Here is an 18,863-nt window from a genome sequence, read left to right as displayed (position 1 = left end):
CACTAGTGCAGAGGATGCCCTTGCAGGTGTTAAAAGTGCTCCAGACAGCGAGAGTGCTACAGAAACCAGTAGCCTAACGGTACCGGATACAGATTATGAGCTTGGGCCCTACCAGCCTAACAATCCTGTCGGTAAGTATGTGATGTTAATCTCTTGTCTATTACCTTTTACTTTAGTAGGCAAATGGCAACTTGTGCTTGACACACATTTGAAAGATCTCAGAATTTGTATTCCAATTCTAGTTGACTTGCTTCACCTGCTTTTGCCTGAAGAGGAATCTGACTTCTAGCCATGGGCTGCATGCTGGTTCTTGGCCTGGTACTAAGTTGGGATCCTCGCTCTTTAAGGCATGAAGGCAATATTTAATTTATTATTGGCCAACCTAATGTTTGGACCTGATAGTCACTTTATGCTGATGGACTGTTCTGTAATATTTACTATATATGAGTTAACCATTTTCTTCAATATTTTTTAGGGGTGGATTATGTGATTCCCAAGACTGGATTCTACTGCAAACTGTGCTCACTGTTCTACACAAGTGAGGAGGTAGCAAAGGTTACACATTGCAGCAGCCTGGCTCACTATCAGAAACTCAAGGTAGGTTTTTTTGACAGGCTTTCTCCCAGATATCCAGCTCGTCAAGCCGGCATAGATATAAGATGGTGGATAAAAAGATTTACATTGGGGACAGTTTAATAACTTACCATAGCCATGCTGCTCCTGCACAAAACACCTTATTAGGTCAGCTATATGATTTTACAAATGTGCTTGACGCGAATAAAATGTGTTTAAATACATAAAAGCCTGGTGAGGTAATCGGTCAGTTGTGACTGGCCTATCTCATAATGGGAGCAGAGAACCATGAGTTGCCACAAGCTAAGCACCATAACCTGCATTAATGATGTAAAGCTATGCACAGTTCTCTCCAGACATATTTTTGCTGGCAATCTGCTAGTTTATTATTTTAATAGTCAACCAGAGTGACCAATTTGTGTTTTTTGTTCTTTTTGTTTTTCTTTTTACCTCCTGATTATTTATTCAATGTTTTTTTTTTTTTCTCCAGAAACTTCTGACCAAGACCGCCGAAACTACAGAGGAGAATTGAGCAGTAGAAGGGATAACGTTTTTGCATTCGTTCGTTTCAAAATGATCCTGGTCTTTTTTCACAATGTTCTATGTTTTAACACCATTAAACAGCTTATGTTTATGTTTTTCGGGATGAAAGTTCAGTAGCAGTTTTTTTATTTTAACTATTTTTTTTCAATAGTTTTGACGTTTTTAATGAGAAAAAAACAAGAACTGAACAAATATCCTTGTTTACAAAGGAGCTCTCTCTGTAAGTGCATGTGGTTTTCCTCAATTCCATCCTTTTTTTTTTCAAGTAATTGAAGTAAATTTTAGTATTCTTTGTACTTCTCAGTCCTAGTGGTGCAGCGTGTCCCCCTAACTTCTGGGATAGTCAACACAATCTTTCCCTAGTGCCCGGCAGCTGGACCAAATTTCCCATCCACACTCACACATTAGTCATGCACATGTGATGTCAGTGTGATGAAGTATAAATTCAGTGATGTGCTGAACTATAACTCTGCAGTTGTGGAGGAGGCAGGTGTGGTCACTGTTCTTTAGGTCCACCCTTTTTGTGACACCTCTGCATGTTGGAGAGACAGGACGCATCTCTCGTCCTTGGGGTGGGTGAGTCCACATGCTCCATAGACACTACTACTAAGAGCCACAGCAAAAACATTGTGCTTAGCCAAAAAAAATTCTGTGGTAAATGGAAATGACTGAACATGGATTAGACTAAAAGATTACATGTAAGTGTTTCAGTGTGAATTTTTTTTTTTCTTTTCTAATTAGAGTTAAAACACTTTTACCGTCGGCAGTAGTCACAGTATTACTAATATAAAGCTTTCAGTAATCGGAGTACATTTGCATGGTCTCCGGCTGGCTGAAGAGCAAAGTCCTCGGAATTGAAAAATCCTGAATGGGAAAAAGAACTATTAAGCCATGTTTTTGAGGCATGTAAACGAAGCATTCAAGCAAGCTCAGCCCATGATTTCTGGAGTTCTGCCATTATGCAGGTCTGCGAATATGAAACTGCACTTTTGATCCGGGTTTAAAACCCATTTTAACGTTTAATTGGCTAAAAGAGTTTTAGTTGCATCAGAACAAAAGGTGTGCAGTCTGTTTTCTTTAGAAAGCACACAGTAAGAATATTTGCAGCATTCTGCCATGGGGACAGGCTTCTCTACTCAGGCTGTCTCTGCGTTCTAAAGAAAGGAACTAAGATTTTGCAAGCCTTTTTGTTTGGTGAACCTGGAATATATTTAGTGGATTTAAACTGACAGCTCAGTCAGGCTTTAACTGGTGGTTGGCATTGAAGGGAGATTGACCCAAATGGCAAAAATACATGAATCAGTGTTTTATCTGCTCCAGATGTTTTACTAATGAACATAACCTTTCCGATTCTCCCTTCCCTGTAATAAATGGCTGGATTATATCAGCCTGCAGTTTTGAACCTTTTTGTGCTAGTTCCAATTTCGGATTGCTCGTTGGGCTAGTTTAAGTGTAACACCCACTTCAATATTTCTTTTGTCCATTGAGGAACACAGTGTAACACCTGCTTGATTTTATTTATTTATTTTATTTTTTTGTCCTTTGGGGAACACCGGAGGTAATTCAACTTCAGGTTCTACTTCCACCATCAGGACTGCACACTAGCAAACTGCAGACCAGCCCTGCATTACCCCTTATGCTATCTGCATGCCTCAGTTACTGTGTAGGTGTCCAAGGAGACAAAGTGCTTTCTGTGATGTGTTCAATTGCCCGACATCTATTTCATACCCTTCTCCAGAGCAAATCAATTTTCTATAATTTGAGTGATATTATTCAAATGTAAAAATGTGTATTCAGCTAACCTGAATAAAAGGTAATATTTTTTTCCTATGGTTTATTATGTGTCCTGAATTGTTCTGTTGAAAATTTGTATGTGTTTATTTGGTTGTGCATTTTACTGTGTTCATTGAATAACCTGAAATGGTACAAAAGTAAGCGGTAAACTGGTGGATGTAAAAAAAAAATAGTTTAGGTTAACAACTGAAAAATAATGTAGATTTTAGTATTTGTACTCGCCCAAATGCTCCGATACCTTTCCTGATGCTGGAACTTCGGCCAGAGGGAGATTTCCTCTGACCGGCACTGCCGTGAGGGAACGTGGAGCCTGGAAGCTGGCTCCATGCTGATTGGCCGGGAAGCCGGCTTCCCAGCCAATCAGTATCAAGCCGGGCAAACAAATCTGATAATATGGCAGCACGACCCCCACCCTGCAGGCACTTAATTCCCCTCAAATAGATCCTTAGCAACAGTCATTACCATACCAGTCTGCCCGGTGTCTGCCCCGCTGGCTAAGGGACTGGAATGGTAATGACTGCTGCTAATAATCTATGTGAGTGGAAATGAGGTTCCTGCAGGGTGGGGGTCGTGTCACCATATTGTCAGATCTGTTTTGGCTGGCCTCGATGCCAATCGGCTGGAAAGCTGACTTTCCGGCCAACCAGCATCGAGCCGGGCAATCAAGAAGCAGAGCGCTGGGTAATGACACGCTGCCTGGCTTCCATATTGCCCAGGAAGCTGACTATGCTACCGGAAGTATCGGTACTTGGTGAGTACCGAAATATAAATATCAGTACTTGATACCGAAAAACGGTATCTGTGCATCCCTAGTTAACACCTCGGTAGTTCTGCAGCAATGCAAGTAAATTGAGCCTTAAAATGTATGCCAACAATTCCTACAGGTGTCCCATCTTTTGTTGATGGTCACAAGCCCTCTGTATAAAAGCCATGCTGGAACAGATTGTTAATACACCCTCTGAAGCAATATTTGGACACTATTGTACTGCAGGAACATATTGCTCTGAAAATGAAAGGCAATTGACAAAGGAAGACGGACAAAACATTATAACCTTTTAAAAGTGTAGGTCTTTCCTTTGAAGAACTTTCAAAGAAAGCCAAGCTATCAGTGAGTACACTTATTACACTATCAGAAGACACTTGGAAACTGCGTCAGAGGCGTGAAAGACCCAAAGCCACAACACAACAAAATCAGCAGACAAGTTTGGCCCAAACGCTTGCCTGATAGTCGGCTCACAGGACAACAGCTTAACACTGATTGATTGAATTAAGCAATTCTCCATTTCAAATGTGAAGAGAAGATTTCAAGGACTATCAAATACAAAAGCTTTCCAAACTGAAGAGAAATGTGGCGTGCAAAAGAGACAGCCCAACTTTTTATTATCTAAATGCTGAAAGGATTTAATCAGGCCTTTTGTGCTGACAAGCTGGATTTAGTGGTGGGGAAATTTGCACCGTTTAGTTTACTGGTCTACCTATGTGCACCTTTCCTGTCCTAGTTTAAGAATGTGACAACAGTTGCCATTTTTTTTTTCTTTGGTTGAAGCTGCACCGTATCATTTGTAGCACTATGATCTAAGAAGATGGGTCCTCCTGTCTTCTCCCAGCTGGGGTCTGCTCTGAAGTGACCCAGAGCTTTGTAACACGCCAGTAATGTTGAGTGGGCTTTGTTAACACTCGGAAGCCCTGCACAAAAAGGATTGGTTAAACTATGGCACAAAATAGTAAATTGCGAACCGAAAACAAATTGGGCCAAACAATCAACTATTTGTGAGATGCAGCAGGGGCTGTAGAGGGCAAGAAAGACAGGAGCAGAGAGACAGTTACCGAGAAAGGGACAAAAATAGGTGCATCTCTGGGATTCTCACATGCCTTGAACAAGCTAACGAGTGCAAAGTTTGTTTTCTGGTGAGAACTCCCTTGGGCACCAGCTGTCAAGATCCCCATCTTTACTCTGGAGGCAAAAGGGCTAATGCCACATACACACCTTTTTAAACTGGTGTTGGGGGGTACTCCTTTCCTAGAGTCCTTAGTCCTCTGCATCATCTGGACAGTGTTCTTTGGGGCTCTGACCTATTTTTCTCTGCCACAGCAGTTCCATGCAGTCAGTCTGTTCTTAGCAGCTGTGAGCACTCAGCCCCTGCAACTTCCCACTGCAGACTCAGTCTCCTGGCTCACCTGCAGCTGCACCCACAAGCAAGTCTCTCCTGTAGCAGCTTCTGTCCTTCCCAGCAAGAGCTCGGTCTGCGGTCTACCAGCCTCATGGCTCCTACTCTTCCATCCAAGCACAGCCTGATGCGCTCTTCCCCCCAGCTCTGGGAGGTGTAGTCCACACAGCCTTCCATAGCTCAGGTCTACTACATCCCCCAGCAGCCAATCAATGTCCTTCTTCCCTCTCTCTGTGCTGTGTCCGTCCTTGCAGCAACAGAGCGACCAGGAGCAGGCAGCCAGGCTATGCACTTTGCCAGTGATCTACACGGAAAAGTCATGTATAGATGTTGCACAGTGTTCCTCTTGATCTGTATGCTTGATCTAATTGTCATTTGTTTTTTTAAATGCCAAGCCAATGGCATTTGCTTAGAGCCTAAAACTTCAGGAGCACAAGTGCTCTGTATAGTAAGTCAATTTCAGCTTTGCAAACGTGTAGACCAGGGGTGTCAAACTTAATTCACTCGGGGGCCATTCAACAATTTTTTTTTTCTTCCATGGGTGCCGCGCGCCAAATTTCATACTTTAAAATGAAATGTAACTATATCCAGTTTGGTACTAGGGACACTAATACACACAATAAGGCCCTATTCATATCTTAAGTTTAGGTCTGGTTAGGGGTTCCTGCAGCAGGAATGCTTACAAGTGGCAGCTGTCACCCATTCAAGTTAATGATCAGGTGACAGCTGCTGCATGTAAATGCGTGCACACCGCATGTAATGGAATGTGCAGTGGTGTATTACGGTTTGGGGCTGCCCTAAGCGAGACAAAATTCGGGCCCACCCCTTCCTGTTTAATACCTTTTGCGTAACCTGTCAGTCGCTGAATACAGTGCACACAATGTATCCAGCTTTTGACATGTTACGCTATTAGCTCTGCAGGGTCTCGGGCTGCCAAGCCCCCCTGAAATGCTGCAGAGCCCACCACAGACCCCGCAGAGGCCACCACAGATCCTGCAAAGCCCCCCCCCCCCCCGCGCTTTGAGGCCCTGCAGGATCTGTGGTGGGCTTTGCCCACCATAGACCTTGCAGAGCCCCACTGACACTGCCTCAGGGGGGCTGTGCAGGGAGGCTTTGCAGGATCTGTGGTGATCTCTGCAAGGTCTACGGTGGTCAGAGCCCATCTGCGACCCTGCACAGCCCCCCTGAGGCCCTGCAGTCTCGGGGGCTGTGCAGCATCTGTAATGGGCTCTGCCCACCGGAGACCCTGCAGGATCTCAGGGCTGCTGTGCAGGATCTGTAGAGCGCCCACGGATCCTGCAAAGCCCCCCAGAAACCCTGCAGGATCTCAGGGGGGCTTTGCAGGCTGCAGAGTGCCCTATGGATCCTGCAGAGCCAACCAAAGGGTATTGCACAGCCCACCTGAGACTGGAGGGCTGTGCAAAATCTATGCTGGACTCTGCCAGCACAGTCCTCTTACAATGTATACCGGAAACCCAGCCTCCTCCGCTGCCCGACCACTTCAGAACACGGCGCCCTATGGATGCATCTTTGCCGTCCGACTGGAGCTCTGGCAACGCCCCTTCCGTCTCCGCACCCCTGCCCCTTCCATCTCCGCACCCATCTCCTCTGACTCTGCTTCCTACTGCTCTGTCCCCCGTCTTCACCTGCTCCACCAGCTGCCGCTTTTCTCTCTGTTCACATTAGACAGCCCGTCTGACAAAAATGTGGCCACCCCACCCCCTGGAATATGCTGCCCGAGGCAAACGAGCCCCTGGGTATGTGATCTGATTACATTTGGTCAGGAATCAATCACTATTCCTGAATGCATCAATTGTGCACCCAGTGAGGTTTTTTTTCTAGCCACATGTAATATCACATATGGTGTGCAGGCGTTTACATGCTGCTGCTGTCACCTGATCATTAACTTGAATGGGTGACAGCTGCTGCTTGTAAACACCACATTAACCATTCCTGCTGCAGGAAAATGCAAGTTCCTGGTGCAAGATTCCCTAATTGCACCTAATGTACAGGTGACTTGTCAGTGGGCTGCGGGCCACATAGTGCCGGCTCGCGGCTCGGTACTTTGAGACCACTGATGTAGAGTTTCTGGAAGGTGGTCAGCAATAGAAGACTTTATATTGCTCTCAACAATGGTTTTCTTCATGATAACTAAACAATCACAGACAATACATATACAGTCTTCCTGTATGTGGAAGCATAACTTCTATATTAGCTGCCATCTGCATGTGCAATTTGCACATATATACACTGCAGCCTAAAATGCATTTCAGGATTCGTCAGAAATGCTTCACAAGCCCCCATGCTAGAAACTAAACAACTAATCGCATGCAGGATCCTAACAAGGCGGAACTAAACGTTACCAAAAAACAAATTCATGGAGGTAGAGCTTTTTGACAGAAGAGACTGAATATTTCTTCTGCCACAAAATCCCTTTACACTTATTTCTAGTTTATTTTTGTGTGTATTGCCTGTTGTGCATACACAGGGTAGCATAGAACTCATCCCCGACATCTGTAACATTCCAAAAATGATGCTGCATGTTAGGGCAATGTAAATCCAGCACCTGTGGAGGAGTTACATCATCAGTGGCTGCCCAGAGAGACAAGATGCTGGACCATGATTGGGATTTGCTTTCACTTGCAGTGATAGCGGTCACCAGAACAAATCGAGATGGTAAACAGGGACATTGACGAGGTGACCTCGTTTTATATGCATGTTTTTACGCTGGGTTTATGCAGGGGTGTATCTACTGCAAGGCAAACTAGGCATTTGCCTAGGGCGGCACCAAAAAAATGCTGCCCCCAAACCAGTTAAGAGAAAAAAAAGAAATTATATTATAAATTACTGCCAGTACTCCTGGACCTGGTGCTTCTCTGACTGGGGGACCAATGTGTCTACCTATGCCACCTACTCCAACATATATGCCGGCTGCAGCTCCTTCCTCTTCCTGGTCAACATGCTGTGCAATGTATTGGTGTGTGTCACTTTCATCCGGATGCATTGGCAGTTCGTGCGCCGGACCTTCCCGGGAAACCGGCACCCCAAATCTCTGACTTCAGGCAGCGAAGAGCTTCCGCAGGACCCCAGGTCTGAGATCCATATGGTAATCGTGCTCATCGGCATGTCCGGGGAAGTGCTGCCTATAAGCTCCGAGCAGGGTTATGTCTCTAGAGTGGGGCAAGTTACAGAGCCCAGCGGCCAAGGCAGAAGATTGGTAACTGCAGAATTAGAGGGCCCAGAATATTAAGGCGGAAGATCGGTGTTGCAGCTGCAGAACTAGAGACTAGCACAGCATGGCAGGAGAGAATGGTTATTGTAGCTGCAGAGCTAGGGAGCCCATCAAGCCAGGAATGGACCTACGTTGATAGCGCAACCTGTCAGAACCATTTGCGCAAAATGTCCTATACAAGATGGGGTAGGGCAAATTTTGATTAAGGGGGGTGCCCGAGTTTAGTCTTGCCTAGGGCAGCACAAAACCAAAATACACCACTGGGTTTATGTGCATAAATCAAGTTGTGCATTTTTGTGAGCAGATTCTAGCTCATTGATGTTAATGGGTAGATGCACGTTTTCAAGTGTTTGCTATTGAGTCTATGGGGCCAAAACGAGCTGTAGTATGCAAAAAACAAAGCTCCTGTACTTTTTCTAGTGACAGGCAATTTGCTTATTGTGACAAAACGCTCTGATGTGAACAGAACCATAAAAATGAATAGGATTTTTTTGGGGCAGAAAAAGCGCTACAGAATGCTCAGTGTAAACCAGGCCCAAGTGCAAATAGAAAAAAAAAAAAGCTTGCTCATTGTGTCAGAAATTCAGAGCTATTCCTCCCAGTTCTTATTTTGCAGAATAATTAGTGCTTATCCTGGGGTAGGTGATGATGATAAGGGGGAGAGAGGATTCAGTAGTTTAACAACTGACATCTGGGCATGGGCATGTGATGTCATGCCACAATACGGCATTAGGATCTGAGTGCATTTCTGCCGAGCACCAGGTATTTTTGTGTGTGTGCAGGGTCTCTGAAGGGAAATGTGCATGTACTGAAGACGTATACTGCATTATATTTATTATATATTTATGAAAGGGACTCTTTACAGATCCTCTGCAGTACACGTCTGTGCGTTACTAGCTATGAACAATAGAAGTCAGTATAGAGCACATCCCAGCCGGCTAGTCCAGCCAATCAGAGCGTACGTATCAGCTCTACTCCACTAGACCAGCCTTTTTCCTTACGCAAACCTACCCATTGGCTGCAGTCGTGACTTCCGGGGCCGGAAGTGTGTGCTGTGTATCTGTGTACGTTCTGCGTAGCTGTTGCTTTGTGCGGTGAGTAGCTTTGTGTGAAGAGATCGGAACGAAGGCGGTTCGGCCCTTTATGGTCGGTATGTAAGTTTCTGGGGGGTACCGACACACACTGATGAAGTATTCCTCTGAGGTGGCGGCTGTTTCCTGATTTGACTTAAGGCCGGTAATAGAGAGCCTTTGTCGTATGTGGTGGGCCAGGCTGTGTATGGATGGAGGGACGTTGTGAAGCTTACAGGGGGGCTAGCTGTGCTCCTTCTTCCCGTCACTGAGTTGCAGTATTGGCCCTGGGTGTATATAAATTATTTTCTCTCACTGTGTTTATATACGTGTTTTTCTTATCTTATGTCAGCAGTTAAGCTGAAGCAGAATGGTGGCTCTGAGTTTTAAGACCTCCATTTAATTTCTAATCTACAAATCCTTCTAACTAAAACATGAAAGATCGAATATAAAATAGTTGGATCAAAATTGCTTTAAAGTGAATGTTTTCCTCATGCAGAGCCAAGCTGTCCTTAAAGTGGAACTAAAGTGAAGATATGTAAAACTTGCCAGCACTTATTGCAGAAGGGACTTGCTATGTTTCTTCTGAATAAAGCAGATTTACCTGCCTGCTCTCTATCCTCTATGAAATGTACATTGAGCTGAGCTGATCTGTGAATACGCAACTTGGTGTACATTGTCGGCACACCTTGGTGCCAGGATGAATGGACTCTGGTGCTCATGTGTGGCAGTTACATCATTCCTCTGCCAGAAGAAGCACCTGGAAGATGTCGGAGCTCAATTGGGTTGAGTTGCTTGGGTGGAGGTGAGTATTTGCGTACATTAGTTCTGGTTTACAGAAGTCTCACCTTTGTATTATTTCTCACAGCTCGGTCACCTAACTCCTACAGTGTATGTTGCTTTTTACCCCATGCTTCTGTGTAATGTATAAACTGAGATGCAAACTTTGACAGCCCCCTCCTCTTCATCCTAGACTGCCTCTTGATTTGACAGCTCTTGTCACTGTCTCTGCACTTTCCAGGCACAAGTAAGGTAAGAGGAATACAGAGGAAGATGGCACACTCTCACAGGAATCAGCACAGGTACGAGAGCTGGAAGAGGAGCCTTGTTTTTTGTCTGGAAAGTACAGACTGTGAGAATCAAGAGGCCATCAACTTTGCAGATCCGGAGTAAGTTGTCAGTCTGTATCTCAGTTTGTACATCACACAAAGAACAACACACACTGTGGAAATAAGGTGACTGAGCTGTAAAAAAATAATGCACGGTGAGACTTCTTTAACTTCTGCCCCCTCCCCAAGCTGTACATGCTTGTCTTCCCTTTACTTATCCACTGTTCAAGCACTAGGAGTGAAGTGATACCCGGTTCCTCATCTGTTTTTCATATGTTGAGTGCATATGTGTGGGATCTTTCTGCTTGTGTTTGGTGGATTATATCAAAATTGGGGTATGCAGAAACTAAAAAGCCGCAATTAACAATAAATATCAATTTATAAGGTGCCTTTGTTATTTGGAAGATTCTGGTGAAGTTCCTCTTTAATAAATTCAATTTAATTTTTTTTTTTTCCCTCTGTTGTGGTCTTATGCGTCACTCATGGACGTGCGCAACTATACAGCGTGCACGTCTGTGCAGAGACCTGCGCCCTGGATTGACGTGCTGCTTGTAGCCATCTGTAAATCTCTGACAGGATGCGGCTGCACGCAGCTACATGCCAACCCAAACTTGCACATCCATTCATACAGATAGACCGTCTGCATTCAGGGGCGTGCATCTGTTCGGTTGTCCAAGTTTAGGTCGGCGTGTAGCCGCATCCTGTCATATGGAGGTACAGATGGCTACACGCAGCACCTGTTTCTCCCAGTCACAAGGCTTTACACGGACGTGCACACTGTGTGAATGGGGCCTTAAACCCAAGGCTTGATTGACACAGCGCAACATTTTTGTTCAGCTTGGTATTTTGTGGGTATGAGTGTCTTCATGGTACGTGTTGATCATTATAAACATACCAGTAGAGATGACTGTTAAATCGGGACCGGACAAATCCCAACAGCAGATAACTATTCGGTCTTAAATTAAAACAAATTTACAACTGGCGCCTTTTTTTAATTTTATTACTAAAATGGGTTCCCTCTCTTTAAAATCCTTGACTGTGTCTAGATGAAACTGTCTGGCTCCTGTATTCTAGATCACTTTGTCCAACTCTGTTCTAAACTATCTTGACCTTTTATTGAGTGTGATATTGTATTAATAATGTAACTTCCAGCATGTATGCAATCCATATGGCTTTAAAATCTCTTTGGCTAGGATTCCTGACAGTTTTATTTGCTGTAGCATTTTTTCGGGTTTACTGTTTGAGGTCTTGAGATTCACAACTTTAATCTTTAACCTCCACTTATGCCGCTTGGCTAAATGTCACTTAGAATAGTGTCTATTCGGTTGTTATGCTGTCCTTTCCACTCCACCTTGAAATTGGCACCTTTCATAGACCATACACTGCTGGTTTCAATGCAGTTACGTTGTTAATTTGATGTGAAAAACCATTATTTTTTATTTTATTTTTTACCCTTCTCAAGTTTTACCACAGTTTGGGTGACCAAAACAGTTCAGTTTTACTTAATAAATGCATACTTGTACATCCTACAGTAACCGGACACAAAAGATTATACTGCTGTACCATTGCAGTTACATTGTTAATCCAATGTAACATTAATTTAATTTTTATTTTTACCTTTTTCACGTTTACCTAAGTTTGGATGACAAAAAAAAAGAAAATCCTCTTTCTATAGTAAATGCTGTCAAGATCTTTTGTATTTGGTTTGGATGGGCCTATTCCTCAGAAAACAGCAGTTAGTGATCTTTTTTTTTTCCTTCCTGGGTTGGGCTGCATCTGCCTTTAAAATGAATCTGTGGGGCTCCTTGCAAATACAAAGCTACAATATATCTCCAGTATTAATAGTTTATTTTCTTGGTCTTTGTGGTGTTCAGACTTTTCTTGCACTGAGGCCTTTGTTTCTGTGTTTTCTACATGTTTTGGGGCTATCTTGATTTTTCTACCGTCAAATCACATCAGTGGTTGAGTTGCACAGTATTCTTATGAGCCACACAAGAGGGACATAATTCAAATCAAGAGATGAACATTCCATGTTCTTTATGCATGCATTACTGTCCTTGTCATTGAATAGTAAAAACAAATCTGTCATACTTTTTCTTTCTCTGCAAGCACCTTTCTTGGTGTTACATGTAGTTTCTTTTTTGCCATTTGTGCCCCTTTCAATTTAAACTTTGCGTGTTCAGATAATGGTTATTTTAAGAGCTACAACGTTAATTCACGGAAATGTCATTTTTGCAACATGCAATTTGTAGTTCTGGTATTTTCTGAGAAATGGTGTTTCATCGAGCAGTAATAGTTTAGCTCTGAAATGCTTGAATTCCTTACATTTTCTGTCATCCTCCCTGAACATCCTGTGGCTAGTGGCATGTCAGCTCTTACGTGAAAGACCATTTCTTTTCTGATTTTTAAAAATGTTTTCCGTTTATGCCCTAGACTTGATGTTGATATTGTAATTATATGTTTGACTAAAATTACTTGTTTTTCTACAGAATTTCTTGGCATCTTTATTCTTAAGAAGATTCATCAGTATACCCAGTTACCACATTTTCAAGCGTTTGTACACTAGCTGCAGGACTTAATCCTTGTTCTTGCTTACTTTGCTTTCCTTTTTTGAAAATCTGAGAGCATAGTCCCATAATGTCTAAGTTTCCTCATTCATCCCTGAGCAGAGATATGCCTGATAAACACAGACGTGATGCATCCAGAATGGGCCCTTTCTCGAGTAATCAGCCTTTATCATCCGGCTTTGGTCGATTAGGCCCAAGCTCTAGTCGTCTCACCAGCTTGTTGGACATAGGTCCAGCCTCTAAATTGGGCCCACAAGGATCCCATGGCATGATGCCCTCTGGCACCTTTTCTCAAAACTTGCCGTCCATTTTTAGCCTTAGTAGTAGAGGTCCACCACCTTCTCAACCATCCAGAGATCCTAATCAGGCTGGAAAAATATTGGCCAGCTTTGGTCTTTCCTCTAGTGACTTGGATGAGTTGAGTCGCTACCCTGAGGAAAAGATCACCGCTGAGAACTTGCCTCAGATTATTGAGCATCTTAAAAGAAGGAGGTCAGAAGACATAGCCCTGCTAAGCTACAGAGAGAGACTCTCTCGCGATACGCCAAGGCCTTTGCGCGATGACTGGGATGACCTCAGGCCCATCCGAAGAGAGAGTTTTGATGATCGCCCGTCTAGTCTCAATCCTGTGGTTGACTATGATCATGGGGACCGCTCTCGAAAACTTGCTTATCGAGAGAGACTGGATATGGATGAACGGCTAAGAGATCGAGAAAGGCTTAGAGATGACCGCTTCTCTTCTGAACCCCCTTTTCGTAAGCTTGAACGTGATTATGATCGCTTGAGTTACATTCAGACAGAAGAAAGATCTATGTATGACAAGTCAAGAGGAATGCCAACCAGTAGAAGTATTGATGATTTCCATGGACTTGCGCCTAAAGACTACCCCCATCTCTGTACTCTGTGTGATATACCTTGTAATTCTATTAAGGTGAGTTGTACCCATCTCATCCCTCTTTCTGAAGTCTCTATCAATTTTAGTTTTAATGTCATGCAAGGGGTATGACTTTTTCTCTTAGCTGTGTCAATAGTCCTGTTTGCTTTGCTCCACAAAACACTTTTTATAATCTACCATCTTCACTGCTTTATTTCCAAACAATTCTTAGTTTTCTTCTGAATCTTGTCCATTATTAATGACATGTCCTAAACCTCAGAACTACTTTATAGCCACCAAGTTTTTGCTCAACATAGACTGACCGCTTAAAAACAGGTGATGAGGACTTATGCCCAGTATTATGCTGATTGGCTAAAGGGTAATTCTGCCTCAACACTGAACTCATGGTACAAAAACATGCATTTGAATATATTCCTCAATAGCCACAAAGGATTATACTTTGTGTGCACCAGATAACTTTTGAAAACCCAGTTAATACCTTGGAAAAGTAGTGGTGACATCATCACTTAGCTGGATATTGCCTGTGCACAAAACAGAGCTGTGGGAGGGACCCAGCACATCCACACTCTAGAACACCCGCTTCCCAGGCAATCAGGAAGCTGGGCAGTGGGTCATGGTCCGCCGCCCGGCTTCTTGATAATAGGGGCACACAGAACTGGTATCTGTATTCGGTATTGGCGAGTACCGAAAAAAAATATTGGTACTCGATACCGAAAAACTGGTATCGGTGCATCCCTAATAGTAATTATAATTTAAAAATAATAACTTTTCTTTTGGGGGTCACCACAACTTGGCAAATGTTACCATGGGGCCTCGGCCCTAGAAAGGTTGAGAACCACTGCTTTAGAGGCTGCCTGAACAAATAAAAATACAAGCGTGGGGCATATAGAAGACCAAGTCTTTTAAGGAGGGAGAGTAGAATTCTTTGGCGTTTAACACAGAAAACTCCTGCACTGAAGCACTTTCACACTGGGTTACTGTACAGATCTAGAAGAAATACACAATGCACATGAACATGCCAAGTAGATTTACACATTACTTTTTGTATTGAGACAATCTGTGCTTAGCCCGGAGCTACTTATCAGCTTTAAACACCTGTCTTTAGCCACATACTGAAGAAGCCTTCACAGTTTGCCAGATACATTATGCACTTCTATTATAATAAAGGCTCTAGATTCTATAATCTCCTTGAGCACTGCATTTGGTTGAGCTAATCTTGTTGTCATGTTGTCCTTAAGCGATTATAGCTTACTTGCCCTCAAACTTTTCAGCCAGTTCTTGCTCTTCTATTTTGAACTGGACAAAACACAATACAAATGTATCCCATTTTCATTATCTTTTTGATGCTTCCAGAGATGGGATCAGCTCATCCAACCCTAAGGCTTTCAATCTGTGCCCATCTTGTCAAGCTGCCCTTACCCCTGCCTGTATGGGTCTAGCTGTCTATTATTATATAACATTTGTACTCTCCTTTTTATAAGCTGGCCACTTTAGTTTGGCTTTAATTTTCCATTCTTCTAAATCCATTAAGTCTTTCAAGTAGTGAGGTTATACAAAAGGAACTTAACAAGTGGCACTTAAAACCTCTAAAAGCCAAGCAGCTACATTTAAGTGATATGTTCATATTTGGAAGGGTATACTATTTCTTCCATGACTCCTAGATTTAGCCATTTGAGATTTTGATTGTTGGTGAGAGGGGTAACATGTCCAAATGGTCTAATTCATCCTTGCATCTTATGTCACTTTCTGTTCCCTGCACTTGAAATACTTTACAAATCAACTCCTCCTATTGTATTTGGCACGTCTTCTGCCTGTTGAGGAATCTGTGTTCATTTGAACACCTAACTTTATTTGATCAGGTACTCGGCTTTCATTCAAGCCTGATACACATACCGCTTCATTAGTCAAGGAGTACCCTGTTCTTTTATGCAAAAGTAGAGTGAGTTAGATCTTGGTTGGTTTGCTTTAAAGGTGCCCATACACATTGCAATCATCGGACTGTCGTATGATTTTCGTACGGCGGCCCCATCATGCACCAACCATCGCACAGTTCAATTAGCGGTCTTTAGCAAAATCAACTTGCCGAATCTCGTTAATTGACGGCACGGATTTTCGTTTGCGCATGAGCCGTGTTAATCGTGCGATTTTTGAAGTACGAAAATGCCACCAGCCTTGCGAATTTCGTACAATTCGACAGAAGTTTTCTAGCCTGCTGGAAGTCAAAAGTCGTACGATTGTACAGTATTTGTGGTTGTACACTGCCCATCAACCTTGCGAAAAGGCGATCGCAAACGAAAATCGGCCAATATTCGTTAGGTGTATGGGCAGCTTAACACTTCACTTTTTTTGGGATTCACTTTCTTCTCAGTCTTTGCAAATCCATTGTGTCTTCTGCAGCTTGGTGTACAGGAAGACTAGTGTTTCATCTTTGTTGATATTCTACCTTTAGTATTCTGTGTAGAAACATCAAAAATTATACTTTTCAAATAGTTTTTATAAAGGGCCCCTAAAAAAAAGTCAGCCTGTTATATTAAAAAGTGACCCCGCTCAGAACAGACGGAAATGTTGAGTTACTTGGGTATTGTGAAGCATATACCACTTAATTCTGATGCCCAAGTAGCATCACCAGTCAGCTGGAACGTCTGGTGCAGAGAAAGGTATGTAATCTAGCATGCTGAAGCAAAGATCAAGTCCACCCATTTTTTTTGTGCATATCTTAAAAGTAGCTCCAGTCTAAACTCATATTTTGGACAGAGCGTTGAAGGCGTGAGAACATCTCTCAGGTTTTTATAACCAACTGTGACCATTTGGTGAAGTTTCCTTTCCTTTGTCCTACTGACCACACTGGAACCCAAAGGGAATCTCCTCAATGGCATTAGACAGTAACAGCCTGGCAGAGGTTCCATCACTTCTCTTTCCAGTATCAGCTGAATATGGGCTTTTAGGCTCAACACTTTCTGTAGCTTGAAATAAAATTGTCGTACTAATGCTTTTCTTTTCTTTTTTTGTAGAGCTGGAATGAACACATCAATGATAGATACCATAAAAAGCAACGTCTGCTGTTGCTGGAATTGTACGTGAAGTATTTTAGTTTTCTTTCCTGTCATATGGGCACATTATAACTACATTTTCTGCCCTTCGTTGTGGCAATTAACAGTATGTTTGACAGCCTTTCAGGTACCAAAGCTTTAATTACATGTGCCAGGTAGTTGTTAAGCAAAAGAAAAGCTGACTGGACCAACTTTTTGGTTGGTCAATGCAGGACATAGCCACAGGTTCATTTCTTTTTTTCTTGGCCATTGAGTGACACAGGAGGTCTTTCAATTTTGGATTATAGCTCTGCGCACAGGAGGATTTGACACTGGCAAAACTGTTGGTCCAAAAAAGATTTAAAGACTCCCAAGAGAAGAATGGATGTCTTCTCTTAAAGGATCGATAAACCCTCGTGCTTTTGTGCATACAGGTGAAACTCGAATAATTAGAATATCGTGCAAAGTTCATTTATTTCACTAATGCAACTTAAAAGGTGAAACTAATATATGAGATACTCATTACATGCAAAGTAAGATAATTCAAGCCGTGATTTGTCATAATTGTGGTGATTATGGCTTACAGCTCATGAAAACCCCAAGAACCCCAAATCCACAACCTCAAAAAAGTAGATTATTACATGCAATCAATAAAACAAGGATTGTACATAGAACAATATCGGACCTCTGAAAAGTACAAGCATGCATATGTACTCAGTACTTGGTTTGGGCCCCTTTTGCAGCACTTACTGCAATTACTTTTGCACGATATTCTAATCGAGTTTCACCTGTATATCTACTGCTAGCAGGCAGTAGATAGATGAAAAAATATTTTAAGAAAAACCAAATGTGTTTAAACTTAATATGCTGCGCTAGGTTGTCATAATGAACTGAAAATCAGCATCAATGTACCTCCTATTGGCTGTGATGTGTGTATCAATTGATAAGAAACAATCCTAAAAAAAGTGAATCAAAATAATTTTCACACGGTTTATACCACGCACTGTTGCAGCTGGTTACTTTTTAGATATTATTTTTCTCCTGGCGCAACCACTTGTTGTTTTTAAACTTACCTGTGTCTCTGCCGCGCACTCCCGTCTGAAGATCTGAAGATTCTCCGGCAGCATCTCCAGCCCCCCTTCCTCCCCGCAAACTTTCATTAGCTCTCCTGCCACTCTACAGTGGATTTGTGAATAATAAATGTGTAGTATATGGCTCCCATGTGATCGCGTTGGTTTTTTTGTGATTGACCCAGCATTGTCACATGGGAGTCCTCGGCTCTGTGTAAGCTCAGACTACTGATTTAAAACTTTTGCTTGTTGGTTTAACAGAGTTCCCTGGCTCCTGTAAATTGTACTTTCTAATTTTATACAATCATTTGTCCATCCTTGGGTTAATAAATTAAACAGCCGATCAAGATCAGGATTTCTATGTGAGAGATTTATTTTGCAGGTACTCATCTTGCTGAATACACTAAAATATTGCTTTTTTTTTTTTTTTTTTTACTAATTTTCCTATGCAGATTTCCAGAATGGAATGGACTTGGGCTGTAAGTATTACAGATAACATGCACCATACCTACACTATGCACTTGTATTAGATGTTGACTTTTGTTTATTGGCACTAAGCCCTGTCCCTAGCATTCAATAGTCCTGTGTCACAACTGGTATTGAACTACTGTAAAGGAGGGGTTTTAGTATTGTGGGGGCAGAGCCAGTTTGCACTAAAGTTTTGGCTACTTTGGTATACTGCTTGGAACTGGAAACCAATGATCCCACAGGGATTGCATTAAAGTGCTCCTCAAATTGCCTGCACTTTAGAAGTGTTCCATTAGGTTTAACCTGTCAGTTACCACAAACCTGCTAACTAACCCCCTAACCATT

The 18,863-nt window shown here is 42.6% G+C and overlaps 1 protein-coding gene and 1 long non-coding RNA gene across 2 annotated transcripts in view; both read left to right on the top strand.

The window, feature by feature from the left end:
• LOC108784610 lies at positions 1–1,178 on the top strand. The gene is made up of 3 exons (XR_001941078.1): positions 1–131; positions 476–597; positions 1,064–1,178. It is a non-coding gene; the product is annotated as an uncharacterized LOC108784610 (long non-coding RNA).
• An 11,931-nt stretch (positions 1,179–13,109) lies between these two features.
• Positions 13,110–18,863, top strand: part of LOC108784588 (matrin-3-like) — a 22,156-nt gene continuing 16,402 nt past the window's right edge. The window contains exons 1-2 of the mRNA XM_018553439.1: positions 13,110–13,987; positions 16,963–17,024. Of these exons, the coding sequence (XP_018408941.1) occupies positions 13,127–13,987; positions 16,963–17,024 (923 nt within the window). The 5' untranslated portion in view covers positions 13,110–13,126. The remainder of the gene's footprint in view (positions 13,988–16,962; positions 17,025–18,863) is intronic.

The sequence above is a fragment of the Nanorana parkeri genome, unplaced genomic scaffold (genome assembly GCF_000935625.1).
Source record: "Nanorana parkeri isolate BGI_ZX_2015 unplaced genomic scaffold, ASM93562v1 scaffold120, whole genome shotgun sequence".
NCBI classification, from domain to species: Eukaryota; Metazoa; Chordata; class Amphibia; order Anura; family Dicroglossidae; genus Nanorana; species Nanorana parkeri.
This window is presented reverse-complemented; position numbering and strand designations above follow the sequence as displayed.